This window comes from Myotis brandtii, unplaced genomic scaffold (assembly GCF_000412655.1).
Source record: "Myotis brandtii unplaced genomic scaffold, ASM41265v1 scaffold133, whole genome shotgun sequence".
Classification (NCBI taxonomy): Eukaryota; Metazoa; Chordata; class Mammalia; order Chiroptera; family Vespertilionidae; genus Myotis; species Myotis brandtii.
The window spans coordinates 2615484-2630339 of NW_005354718.1; the positions used below are offsets into that span (position 1 = coordinate 2615484).

A 14856-nucleotide genomic window follows, 5' to 3' on the forward strand; every position below is an offset into this window, starting at 1 on the left:
GCACACCCCCTGGTGGTCAGTGCACATCATAATGACCGGTTGTTTGGTTGTTCCACCGTTCAGTCTATTTGCATATTAACCTTTTATATATAGGATTATATAAGATAGCATAGTATTTGCACATAACCTAAACGAATTCTCCTGTGTACTTTTTTCCCCCTCTTTTACTCTTATTTGTTGTTGATGCTATTACAGATGTCCCCCATTTCCCTTCTCTTGTCCACCTCCACGTAGCCCCCACCCCTCCTCCCTCTGGCCACCACCACACTGTTGTCTGTGTCCATTGGCTATGCGTATATGATCTTTGGTTAAGCACTTCACACTTCTTCAACCCGTCCTCCACCACCCTCAGTGTGCTCCATGTATCCATGCCTCCGGTTCTATTTTGTTTATTCATTACATTCCACATACCAGTAAAAGTAAGAGTATGTAGTATTTCTCTTTCACTGACTGGCTTACGTTTTATTTTGCCCTTGTACTTTATAAATTGTTTGGTTAGTTCTATGCTGAAAATGCATTGCAAGTTCCAGTTTCCTGTTGAGAATTTTTTAAAAATATATTTTTTATTGATTTCAGAGAAGAAGGGAAAGAGAGAGAGAGAGATAACATCAGTGATGATGAGAACAATGATGAGAGAGAATCATTGATTGGCTGCCTCCTGCATGCCCCCTACTGGGGATCGAGCCCGCAACCCGGACATGTGCCCTTGACAGGAATCAAACCCGGGACCCTTCAGTCCACCGGCTGACGCTCCATCCACTGAGCCAAACCAGCTAGGGCCTTTTTTAAAAAAGTGTTGCTGATGCTTCCTTTCTGGTTCACAGCTCTGCCCCCTCGGCCGCAGGCCACTCTATCCACTGAGCCAAACCGGTTTCGGCTACCACAGCATTTTTATCCACTCATCTACTAATGGGCACTTGGGCTGCTTCTTCATCTTGGCTATTATAAACCCCCTGCAGTGAACATAGGGGTGCATATATTCTTTCAAATTGGTGTTTTGAGATTCTTAGGATATATTCCCAGAAGTGGAATCACTGGGTCAAAAGGCAGTTTCAGTTTTAATTTTTGTGGAAACTCCATACTGTTTTCCACAGTGGCTGCACCAGTCAGCATTCCCACCAACAGTGGGTGTAGGATCTTTTTTTTCACATCCTTGCCAGCACTTGTTGTTAGTTGATTTATTGTTGGTAGCTATTATGACAGGTGTGAGATGCTGTCTCATTGTGGTTTTAATTTGCATCTCTCTGGTAAATAATGATGTTGAGCCTTTTTTTTCATATGTCTATTGGCATCTGTAGTACCTCTTCAGAGAAGTGTCCAGTCAGGTCCTTTGCCCATTTTTAATTGGGTAGTTTGTCTTTCTGGTGTTTATTTGTATAAGTTCTTTATATATTTTGGAGATTAACCTCTTATCAGAAGTATCATTGGCAAATATGTTATCCTGGGAACATATTCTTTTACAGCACAAGACAATATACTTCAATATTTTAATCATGAGAAATGAAGAACTATTCAGATGTATACCATCCTCTGAGGATGTCATACAAGAGCTTTTATGGAAACTAAATTGTGATTTGGGAATTGAATACAATTCTAAACACATTTAAGGAACTAATGCTTGACCTTTAGTAGCCTCTAGTATTTAATTAACTCATGTCCCTGTCTGTTTACATACTGGAATTCCCTCACTTTTTTCTTTCAAATGAACTTTTCACATTCAGCCTATAGTTTTTAGAATCTTGGAAAACTTGCTCAGATACTGTCTATCTGTTCATTATTTATTTTTGAATGGCAGTAGCATTTTCCCAGAGAAAGGGAGAAATATGTTTTTCACATGCTAAGTTTATAAATAGGACTATTTTGGTGTCAGAGAATCAAATATGAGCTGAAAAGGAACATCAGGGAACACTTAATCCTACTCTATTTTTTTTCCTTTCTTCCTCTCTTTCTTCCTTCCTTCCTTTCTTTCTTTCTTTCTTTCTTTCTTTCTTTCTTTCTTTCTTTCTTTCTTTCTTTCTTTCTTTCTTTCTTTCTTTCTTTCTTTCTTTCTTATTGAAGAGACTGTCTTGACTCTATTGTATGCTCTTGCCTCCTTTGTCAAATATTAATTGAGCACAATGGCTTGGGTCGATTTGTGGGTTCTCTGTTCTGTTCCATTGGTCTACAGTATATGTCTGTTCTTGTGCTAGTACCAGGCAGTTTTGAGAACAGTGGCTTTGTAATATAGCTTGATATCTGGTATTGTGATCCCTCCAACTTTGTTCTTCTTTCTCAGGATTGCTGCGGCTATTCGGGGTCTTTTTTGGTTCCATATGACATTTTTGAGAGTTCTATTTCTTTGAACTATGCCGTTGGTATTTTAATGGGGATTGCATTGAATCTGTAGATTGCTTTGAGTAGTATGGACATTTTAATGATGTTGATTCTACCAATCCATGAACATGGTATATTCTTCCATTTGTTTATGTCTTCCTCTATCTCTTTTTTCAACATCCTGTAGTTTTCCGAGTATAGCACACTAAGCTTTTAAATTGGCCGATGCTGCATCACTGAGCCAAACTGGCTAGGGCTATATATTGATCTTGTATCTGTTGACCTTGCTTAAATTCACTCAGTTTTAGTTCCTTTGGATTTTCTACATATACAATTATATTGTCTGTGAACAAAAGTTAGTTTTCTTTTTTTCCAATCTTTATGCCTATTCTTTGTCTCTTGCTTTATTGCACTGGTTAGACTTCAATCAATAAGTTAAAACAGCCGCAGCCGGTTTGGCTTAGTGGATAGAGCGTCGGCCTGCGGACTGAAGGGTCCCAGGTTCGATTCCGGTCAAGGGCATGTGCCTTGGTTGCGGGCACATCCCCAGTGGGGGGTGTGCAGGAGGCAGCTGATCGATGTTTCTCTCTCATCGATGTTTCTAACTCTATCCCTCTTCCTTCCTCTCTGTAAAAAAATCAATAAAATATATATAAAAAAATAAGTTAAAACTAAAAGTTGAGACTGGTTAGTCATGTCTCCTGATCTTTACAGAAAATTGTTTAATATTTTCAGTTGGATGTTATGCTGGATGTGTAGGTTTTGTAATTCCTTCTATCACATGAGAAACTTTCCTTCTTGTCCTAATTTCCAGAGTGTTAAGAATGAGTGTTGAACCTGGCCAGTGTGGCTCACTGGTTGAGCGTCAACCTATAAATCAAGAGGTCAAGGTTCGATTCCTGTTCAGGGCACGGGGGCGTGCAGAAGGCAGCAATCAATGATTCTCTATCATCATTGATGTTTCTATCTCTTATCTCCCTCTCCCTTCCTCTCTGAAATCAATAGAAATATATTTAAAAAATATAAAAAGAATGAGTGTTGAATTTTTTTTAAAATATATTTTTTTATTGATTTTTTCAGCAAGGAAGGGAGAGGGATAGAGAGTTAGAAACATCGATGAGAGAGAAACATCGATCAGCTGCTCCTGCACGCCCCCCACTGGGGATGTGCCCGCAACCAAGGTACATGCCCTTGACCGGAATCGAACCTGGGACCCCTGAGTCCGCAGGCCGACGCTCTATTCACTGAGCCAAACCAGGCAGGGCTCTACTCACTTTGTGTGTGTGTGTGCTTCAGTGGCTGAGTTGAGTAGTTGTAATAGAGACTATGGATCTCAAAGCCTAAAAATTTTACTATCTAGCTATTTACAAAAAAATTTTTCAACCCCTAAGTTATTGATTTAAGATTTATATTTAAAAAGCTATAGGATTCTCTCTCAGCACTGCTTTAGGTACAAATTATAAATTTTAATGTGTTATTTGTCATTGATTCATAGTTTGATTCTATTTTTGTCAAAGAACATGTGACTTAAAAACCTTGGAAATAAAAATTTATTATGACTTTATTGCCTAGCATATGATCTGTTTTGATGAATACTTCATATACTCTTATAAATGATGTATATATTATACAGTTGGATATAGTGTTTTTAGTGTTCTATAATGCCCTTCTTTATCTCTAATGGTATTCTTTTTTTTTTAAATATATTTTATTGGTTTTTTACAGAGAGGAAGGGAGAGGGATAGAGAGTTAGAAACATCGATGAGAGAGAAACATCGATCAGCTGCCTCCTGCACACCTCCCACTGGGGATGTGCCTGCAACCAAGGTACATGCCCTTGACTGGAATCGAACCTGGGACCCTTGAGTCTGCAGGCCGACGCTCTATCCACTGAGCCAAACCGGTCAGGGCTCTAATGGTATTCTTACTTTAATGTCTACTTTGTCTCAGATTATTGAGCCACATTAACTTCTGATTTTCTCTTGACATGATTTTATCTTTCCTTCCTTTTACTTTCAATCTATCTATGTCTCAGAATTAAATTGTGTTTTTCTTAAACACCTTACAGTTGGGACTTTTTTTACTCCACTGTTCAAATCTCTTTTAATTGGACTGTTTTGTTCATTTAATATTATTACTTATATGGCTGGATTTTAAGCATTTTGTTTTAATATTTTCTGTTTCTCTCATCTGTCCTTTGATTACTCTTCTCTGTTTTCATTTGAATTGAGTTTTTAAAATTCTGTTTTCATTGCCTAGTGACTTTTTAGCTATACCTCTGTATTTTTTTTATTTTGTGATTTTAGTGTTAGTCTGCTCAGGTTGACAGTACAAAATACTCTAGACTAAGTGGCTTAAACAATAAAAATATTATTTTCTCACAGTTCTGGAGGCTGGAAAGTCCAAGATAATGGTTTTGGCAGCGTTTTCTGTTAAGAGTTATCATCATGGCTTGCAGACCGCTACCACATAGAGGGGGAGAGATTTCCCCAACTCTATGTCCTCACTTAATTTTAATTACCACATCAAGACCCTGCCTTCATGTATATTGATAAGTAGGGTTTCAGTGTATGAATTTGGGAGGGACACAGTTTAATCCATAACAGTAGTTATAGAGGTTATAATATGCGTTCTTAATTTCTCAAGTAGACTTGAATTAATATATAACAGTTCATGAACAGCTAATGTCCTTATAGTTCATGTCCTTATATATGCTATAAACCCCCAAAACATTATTTTGCTTTCAACAGTCAGTAGTCATTTAAAGAAGTATAAGAAAAACAGTCTTTTATATTTACTCATGTATTTATTTTTTCCTGGGTCTTTTAATTTGTTCTTGGATATTGGTTCATTTCCTATCAGTCTGAAAAACTTCCTTTGAGATGTAATTCATTGTAATAAATTCATCCTGTAAAGCAGGGGTGGGAACCTTTTTTCTGCCAAGGGCCATTTGGATATTTATATAACATCATTCTCAGACCATACAAACTTATCTACTTAAAAATTAGCCTGCTATACTTGGTCAAACATTTAATTAACTCACCTCTAGTGCCTTGGCAAGGCCAGACCAACTGATTTTGCAGGCCTTATATGCCCTGCCGGACGTTCCCCACCCCTGCTTTAAAGTGTATATTTCAGTGGTTTTTAGTATATTTACAAAATTGTGTAGCTATGAACACAGTCATTTTTACGACATTTTCATCTCCCCCCCAAAACAAACAAACAAACAAACACCCCTGTGCTCTCTATTAGTCACTCCCCATTTTTTCTCAGCCACTCCTCAACCCCACCTCAGTCATCCGTGACCACCAGTCTCCTTTTTGTTTTAGATTTGCCTATTTTGGACATTTTGTATAAATGGAATTACATGTAGTTTTTTGTGCTTAGTTTCTTTTACTTAATGTAATCTTTTCAAAGTTCATCCATGTTGTAGCATGTATCCATATCTCATTCCTTTTATTGCTGAACAATATTGTGTAGATAAAACATTTTATCCATTCATCAGTTGATAGACATTAAAGTTTCCACTACTTGGCTATTAAGAATAATGTTGCCATGAACATTTGTGTCAAGTTTTCATGTGGAAACAGTTTTTGGTGGCGATAAGCCCATTCTTACCCCCATTGAATTGTCTTGGTACTTTTGGCAATTGAAAAAATCAGTTTATATAAATGTGTGTGCTTATTACAAGACTCTGAATTCTGTTCAGTTGATCTGGATATTTAGCCTTAAGCCGTATAACACTGTTTTGATTACTGTAGCTTTGTAGTAAGTTTTGAAATTGGGAACTATGGGTCCTCAGAGAACTTTTTATTTTTCAAGATTTTGGGGGGTTCTTTTGGGTTCTCTTTCATTTTCTTATTAATTGTAGGATCAATTTGTCATTTTCCCAAAAAATCCCAGGTGGATCTTGATGTGGGAGATTGTGTTAAAACTGCAGATCATTAAAAAACACTGCAGATAATTTTCAGGGAATATTGCTATCGTACCAATATTAAGTCTCCCAGTGTATAAACATGGGATATTTGTCCTTTTTTAAAGTCATCTTTAATATCTTTCAGCAATGTTTTGTAGTTTTTTTATAAAATATTTTTTATTAATTTCAGAGAAGAAGAGAGAGGGAGAGAAAGATAGAAATATCAATGATGAGAGAGAATCATTAATCGGCTGCCTCCTGCAGGCCCCTCACTGGGGATCGAGCCCACAACCTGGGTGTGTGCCCTGACTGGGAATTGAACCGGTGACCTCTTCATTCTTGGGTTTGATGCTCAGCTGCTGAGCCACACCTGGCTGGGCTGTTTTGTAGTTTTTTTTGTGTGTGTGTACAAGTCTTATACAGCTTATTCCTAAGTATTTTATTCTTGTTGATGCTATTGCAAATGTAATTGTTTTCTTGATTTTACTTTTGACATTTATTCCTAGTGTGTAGAAATAGAATTTTTTTGTGTGTGAATTGATCTTGGATTCTTCAATCTTGCCCAACTAATTTATACCAATAGTTTTTTAGTGGATTTTTAAGAATTGTCTACATAAAATGGGATATTTGGTCACATGGGATATTTGTAGAATTTTACTTCTTCCTTTTTAATCTGGAGGTCTTTTATTTATTTTTCTTGCCTGATTACCTTTGTAGAACCTCTTGTACAATTGAGTAGAAGTAGTGAGAGCTAACATTCTTGTCTTGTTTCTGATCTTAGGAGATAGTATTTCTTGTACAGTCTGAGTTCTCTCAGTTGTCTAAAAATGTCTTCAGGTTTAAAGGCTTCTTTTGCTAGATCCAGAACATTAAGTTGACCCTTTCAATACTTTATGATGGGTGTCATTCTACTGTCTTCTGGCTTCATTATTTCCAATGAGTAGTCAGTCTATTGTTCTCATTGTCGATCCTCCAGTGTAGTGTCATTTTTTCCTCCACTGCTTATAAGGTTTTTCTCTTGGTCTTTAATTTTCAGCAGCCTAACCTTTACATGCCTATATATGGCTTTCTTTGTATTTGTTCCCCTTGGTGTTTGCTAAACTTCTTGAATATGTGGATTAATGTCTTTAACTTTTGGAGTATGTTGATTCATTTTCTTTTCAAATGGTCCTCCTTTTTCCTTCCTTCCATTTTATTTCTTATTTGTCAGATAATTTGTTATTGTCCCACAGGTCTCTGACACACTTCCCCCCCCCCAGCCCCCCGCCCTATTTTTCTGTTTAGGTGATTTACTTTATTAAATTTTAGCTCACCTCACATTTGAGATGTTGAGGGTGGGATTGGGATTGGGATCTAAGCGCTAGGAGACTACAAGTTCTCTGTTTTCAGGCCAACCTTGCTGCAGCACTTCTGCTTATTTTTCAGAAGTCCCCTGGAGGATAATTGGTGGGAATGAGGACTAGTTTTCTTTTTGGGGGTCCTCCAGATTCTAGTGTGCTCATCCTCAGGCATGAAAAGAGACTGGTTTCTCTTTGTCCCAACAAAGATTTTTTCCCTATAGTTGCTTTTTTCTCTGTTCACTTGTGCTTCAAGCAGTGTAAATGCTACTCAGTGTTGAAAGCATTAGCAATCTGTCACCTAGAGAAGGCTGGTTCCTCTCTGAAATTCAGTTCATTTAGACTTATTTGTGTCCAGAGGTCTTCAATGGCTTTAAAAGAAAATTGGGTTTTTAATTTATCTAGTGTTTCCTCATTGTTATGGCAGAAGTGATGATCTTTGTGATCTTCAGCATTTTAACTGGAAGTGAAAGTCTTCTATTGAAGGATTTTTAAGTAAGGTCAAGATCTTAAGTTGTACAAGGAACAAGTAACTACACAGTAATGTAAATGATTGCTTATGCATATTTGAGATAAATTGAAAGTTTTACAAAGACAGTGACTTTAATTGAGTTAGTGAATAGTTCGAACACATCCTTAAGATACATTGGTACAGTTTATATGCTTTTAATGGTTAATTGGGAAGAGTGGGAAACTAAAAAAATGTTTGTGTTTTTTGAAGACTTATATAAACTCAATCAGCATGGGTCATATGTACTTGCCTTCAACTACCCTAACTTTTTATTTTGGAAGAATTAATGTTAGACTTTTTATACTGAAAGTGAGTTTTTCAACTTTAAAACCACTTGGCAATAACATTGTGAATATACTAAAAAGGTACTACTGGAACGTACATTTTTAAATGGTGAGAGTGTTATATTTTATGTTATGATTTTTGTCTTAATTTTTAAAAAGGAAAAATCAAGCAGGCAGTTTGTAAAGCCCTTCCTGATATTTAGTGCAATTCTTAATTGCAGCTGACATTTGTTTGCTTTTATTGGCAATTGTTAATCACTGAAGCTCTCTCGAGTTTGATTTTGGTTCAGTGCTAGTTGACTTTCAAAATTGAGTGTATCTGAAAAATACTATCCTATATAATAAAAGAGTAATACGCAAATCGACCAAATGGCAGAATGACTGGTCGCTATGATGCGCACTGAACACCTGAGGGCAGACGCTCAATGCAGGAGCTGCCCCCTGGTGGTTAGTGCACTCCCACAGGGAGAGTGCCACTCAGCCACAAGCCAGGTTGATGGCTGGCGAGTACAGTGGCGGTGACAGTAGCCTCTCCTGCCTCCGAGGCAGAGCTAAGGATGTCTAACTGATGGCTTAGGCCCGCTCCCCATAGGAAGTGGGCCTAAGCCATCAGTTGGACATCCCCTGAGGGCTCCTGGACTGCTAAAGGGCACAGGCTGGGCTGAGGGAACACCCCCCCGCCCCGCCCCAATGCATGAATGTGCACCGGGCCTCTAGTTAGGAAAATAAGTGTTATAACTTTTTGATTTAGTGATAAGAGGGTTGTTTGTTAAAACTTTGCTCTTTATGCCCGGCTGATGTGGCTTGTTGTTGAGCATCTACCCATGAACCATGAGGTCACGGTTTGATTCCTGATCAGGGCATATGCCCGGATTTTGTGCCCGGTTTTCGGGGCTTGATCCCCAGTGGGGGTTGTGCAGGAGGAAGCCAATTGATTTTCTTTCATCATTGATGTTTCTGTCTCTCTCTCCCTCTCCCTTTCTCTCTTTGAAACCAATAAAAAATATACATATAAAACAAAACAAACAAAAACTTTACTCTTTACTATATATATATTTTTGTGAGAAATTGACAGAAAATATAAAAGTGTGATGTTGATAAAGTGCTTTTGAGATCCTTATGTTCTACAAAGTGTTTCTCTTACAAAATCTGATGTTACTTGGTTTTTAAAAACCTTTTGTTTCTCTCCTGAGTCTTATTTATGGAAGGACTGTCCTTTTTAACCCTCCCTTCCCTGTCTCTCCAGACATGTTGCCAACAATTTTGAAGACAGTACCCATGTAGCATCACCAGTAGACCCAAATGGAAATTTCAATGTTGTCATTAAAGAGGAACCTCTAGATGATTACGACTATGACCTTGGTGAGTTTCCAGAAGGGGTCACTGTGAAACAGGAAGAGACGGATGAGGAAACAGATGTATACTCAAACAGTGATGATGATCCTATATTAGAGAAACAGCTAAAGAGGCACAATAAAGTTGATAACCTAGAAGCTGACCATCCGTCTTCTAAATGGCTACCAAATAGCCCATCAGGTGTTGCTAAAGCTCAAATGTTCAAATTAGACGCTGGAAAGATGCCAGTAGTTTGTCTGGAGCCCTGTGCTGTCACCAAAAGCACAGTGAAGATTTCTGAGCTCCCTGATAACATGATTTCTACATCTCGGAAGGATCAATCTATGTTGACAGAATTAGACTATTTGCCTACGTACATTGAAAATTCCAATGAGGCTGGCTTCTGCTTAGGCAAGGAATCAGAAAATGGTTTTAGAAAGTATTCACCAGATCTCAGAGTGGTACAAAAATATCCTTTACTTAAAGAGCCTCAATGGAAATATCCTGATATTTCTGACTGCATGAATACAGAAAGAATAATTGACAGTTCAAAGAGTTCACCTGGGGACTCATTTTTAGCAAAAGAGGACTTGGGCAGAAAGAAAACAACTATGCTTAAGATTGCTGCAGCTTCCAAGACTGTGAATACTAATCAGAATGCCCCTACAAATGTCAGTGGAAAAAGAGGAAGGCCACGAAAATTGAAACTCTCTAAGGCAGGGCGGCCACCTAAAAACACGGGAAAATCTTTAACTTCTACCAAGAGCATTCCTATGGGCTCTGGGAGTACCTTCCCAGATGTGAAGCCTGATCTGGAAGATGTGGATGGTGTTCTCTTTGTTTCCTTTGAATCAAAGGTAAGATTGTTATTTCAGCATTCTTTCTAAGGCCAAATAATTATTATTGAATTGTATACCTGGCTGATAACCAATTTACAATCTAGTTTTTGTGAATGCATCCATTATGTGAGGAGGATGTGTGCACGGGGAACTGAGTGTCTCCAAAATGTTTGGTTTAGTTAATAGGTATCATGATATTTTGTGTGAATGAACTTAAAAATTTATGTCTACCTTTTGAATCTTAGAGGGAAGGCACGTGTGGGTGGGTGGGAAGAGATTAACCAAATAATTTATATGCGTATATGCATAACCCATGGACACAGATAATAGTGTGGTGAAGGCCTGGGGGCAGGAGGCTAGTGCGGGCTAGAAGAGGTCATTGGGGGTGGAGGGGAATGGGCTATCTGTAATGCTTTCAATAGTAAAGATAAAAAAAATGTATGTCTGCTTTGATATGAATTCATGATTTTTGTACAATGTAGCTGGAATTAAAAAAATCTTCAGATCTTAACTGGAATTTTCATTATTATGGACTTTAAAAAGGCATAAGTACATGAAAAGTTTACTAACTTTTTTGGGACACCTTATCCCAGGGGTGGGCAAACTTTTTGACTCAAGGGCCACAATGGGTTCTTAAACTGGACCGGAGGGCTGGAACAAAAGCATGGATGGAGTGTTTGTGTGAACTAATATAAATTCAAAGTAAACATCATTACATAAAAGGGTACGGTCTTTTTTTTTTTAGTTTTATTCATTTCAAACAGGCCGGTATCCCCTGATTTTTTTTTTAATATATTTTTTTTATTGATTTCAGAGGAAGGGAGAGAGAGAAACATCAGTGATGAGAGAGAATCATTGATCGGCTGCCTCCTGCACGCCCTACACTGGGGATCAAGCCACAACCCAGGTATATGCCCTGATTTCCTGGTCCACAGGTCAAAGTTCAACCACTGAGCCAAGCTGGCTGGGCTCCCCAGATTTTTTTTTTTTTAATTTTTATTTTTTTGCGTTTTTGTTGTTGTTGTTAGTCCTCTGAGTATATTTTTTCCATTTATTTATTTTTAAGAGAGAGAATGGAAAGGAGGAAAAGAGGGGGATGGGGAAGGAGAGGGGAGGAGAGAGAAAGAGAGAGAGAGAGAGAGAGAGAAACATCAATGTGAGAAAGACACATCCATTGTTGCCTCCCATATGCGCTTTGACCAGGGCAGGGATCAAACCTGCAACCCAAGTATGTGCCCTTGACCTGTAATCAAACCCGAGATCCTTTGGTGTCTGAGCTGGTGCTCTAACAACTGAGCTATACCGTCCAGGACAATCCCCTGATTTTTATCAGGAACAGCAGAGTGCCACTGGAGAACCACATATTAATGGTCTTATTAATTATGCTGTTTTACACATCAATGGTTTCTTTATTTTACTCCTACATTTTAATTAGATTGTTTTTCGTTTAGATTTTTATAGAAGCCTAATCTGTAGTTCTAAATTGGCTACACAGAGGTTGAATTCTTTCTACTGAGTCTTAAGCTACCTTTATGTAGCCTATCTTTATGTAAACTTTAAGAAGTCTTTATGCAAATTGGCATAATATAGTTTAGATCAGTTAGCTGAATATATTCAGATAATTTGCTTTTTCTTCTGATTATTAAAGTGATGTAATATTTAGAAAATATCAAAATGTATCAAAACGAAAAATGTTTCTGGTTTACTTTTAAACTTTTATAAGTTATATAAGCTACATTTTTGTTTTATATATAGGAAGCTCTAGACATTCATGCAGTTGATGGGACAACAGAAGAGCCCGCTAGTCTTCAGGCATCAACCACAAATGACCCAGGTATTATATAATGATATAAAAAGAGATATATTTGGGATTTGGCTCTCGAAATGAAATATGCAATGTTCATTTTTCTGTAGTACATACGTTTTTCTGTAGTACGTACTATTCTACTTTATCATTATTTGTTTTCTGAATAGGTTGCAGAGCAAGAATTTCCCAGTTGGAAAAAGAATTGATAGAAGATTTGAAAGCCTTGAGGCATAAGCAAGTGATACATCCTGGTCTTCAAGAAGGTAATCCTCCTATATAATAAAAGGCTAATATGCAAATTGTCTCCTTGGGAGTTCGACTGACTGGGAGTTTAACCACTCGCTATGACGTGCGCTGACCACCGGGGGTGGCGCAGAACGAAGGAAGGCCACGGCCAGCAGCTGGCAGCCAGGGGAAGGAAGGCCCTGGTCGCCAGCCAGGCCTTAGGGACTCTACCCGTACATGAATTTCATGCACCAGGCCCTTAGTATTTTCTAAAAAAAAAAATTTTTGTTCTCTTTCTCCTTTCCTTCCACTCGCTTTCTCCTTCCTCCCTTTTTTGTTTTACCTCCTTTCCCCGCATCCTTGATTTCATTTATTTTCAGTGCCTCTCTTAACTTGCATTTTTCTCTTTTCTCCCTCCATGATTTTCCCACTTAACTTAAAAACATTTCTAGGTCTTTTATACCCTAAGAGAAACCCTATTCTGTAGACACTGTCTCATCTTTGTGAAACATATCTTATGCATTAAAAAATGTATCATAAGAAAGTGGTGTTTTCTCTTTGCTTTTTTATAATACAGTATTTTCCTCCCTATGTCTCATCTTTTAAATTTTGGCTGCTTTTGTTTTTGTGAGGTTTTTTTTGGGGGGGGGGTCCTATATATTTTTATATGCTTAGTAATACATTTAGGTGTATAAATAGAATATTTTTTCTCATTTTGTGGCTGTAAACATTTTATATATTTTATGTATTGCTTGGGACTCACTTTAAATTTTTCATTATTCTGTTTTGTTGTAATAGATTATCTTGGCCTTGATTATGTTGCTAAATCCTTTTTCTAAAATAGTGAAATCTATTACACTTACTGCTGTTGTAGTAACTACTGATTTTTCCATTTGTAATGTAAATAAAAGATTGTAAGCCATGTCCCAATTTTTATAGTTTCTTATATCTTTAATTTAAGGTATGCTTCTTGGAGTAGTTTATTGAGTTTTTGATTGTTAGTCCATTTTCTTTTCAAAGCACTGTCTGGCTGATTTATATTATGTGGTAGATCATTTATTTGAGAGTGTAAGCATTATTTGCTAACAAACAGAATGTTGACTTATAAAATGATCATTCAATTTCTAAATCAAATGGTAATATTTGAAGAACTTTTGCTTCACTGTGTTGATGGTGTGATATTAAAGTGTGCAAATCTCAATGCAAGTGGACTGGGTACTATGGATTTTAATGGACAGTCGCAGTCATATCATGTTAGGCTTGAGTGATAGCAAATAGCAAATAACATTTGCTATTGTTTATTGTCAGCTTTCACTTCTGTTATTTTCTCTAAATAATATTCTCTTTCTCCTATCAGTTAACTTACCCTTTAAGTTTATTTCCCCTCCTACTTAAACTTTTCGTTAGTTATGTAGTCTGATAATGTATAAATATTATAACATTTATGTTGTGTTTTTGTAACCTAATTTCAACATATGATTTTGTCTTAGCTCTAAAGTTGAATATGTCAGTGATCCCTGCCAGTGTTTTCCTCTGGTTTGTTTGCCTATTATTTCCTTGGCTAAGATTTGAGTTTTTTCCTTTCCTTATAGACGTTTGAGTCAAATCTAATTTTTTCCTTTGTGTAAAGGAGCTTCAAAGTCAAATGCTTATGGAAACTAAGCAGGAAACATAAAGTAAAATTAGCCAGGGTCCCAGGTGCCAGAGGGAAACGGTGCTGGCAGCTGGGGGAAGGAAGGCCTACTCTTGCACAAATTTTGTGCACTTTGCTTTTCTATTAGCTGAAAAGTTTTATTTAGAAAATGAACGCTTAAAAATATTTTTTAGCGGAAAAAACTTGAAAAACTTGCAAAGCTTTTGGAGCTTGCTTTGAAATTTTGGAAGAAATGTAAATTAAGCCAGAGGAAATGTTTTTATTATTGTAGTTGCTAAAATAAAGTTTTGTTTTTAATTTTTTAAAAATTTATCTTTATTATTGTATTACAGATGTCCACTTTTGTTTTTTGTTGTTGTTTTCCCCATTGAGACCCTCCCCTCCCCCGCACCTGCTCCTCTCAAGCCTTTGCCACACTATTGTCTGTGACCATGGGCTATGCATATCTTCCTATATAATAAAGAGCTAATATGCAAATGGTTGTCATGCCGTCACACTGTAACGGTTCAGACACTCAACACTGGGGAGAGAGGAATGGAGACCAGCCAGGCACAAATGAGCTCACGAGAGAGGAATGCGGATCAGCCAGGCACAAATGAGCTCATGAGAAAGGAACGGGGACCAGCCAGGCTGCG

The 14856-nt window shown here is 37.4% G+C and overlaps 1 protein-coding gene across 14 annotated transcripts in view; it reads left to right on the forward strand.

Annotated features, from left to right (window-relative positions):
* The window catches only part of MGA (MGA, MAX dimerization protein), a 139102-nt gene that overhangs the window by 53195 nt on the left and 71051 nt on the right, over positions 1–14856 (forward strand). For all 14 annotated transcript variants that reach the window (XM_014534810.1, XM_014534815.1, XM_014534809.1 and 11 more), the window contains 3 exons: positions 9608–10553; positions 12291–12369; positions 12510–12605. In XM_014534810.1, the coding sequence (XP_014390296.1) occupies positions 9608–10553; positions 12291–12369; positions 12510–12605 (1121 nt within the window). The remainder of the gene's footprint in view (positions 1–9607; positions 10554–12290; positions 12370–12509; positions 12606–14856) is intronic.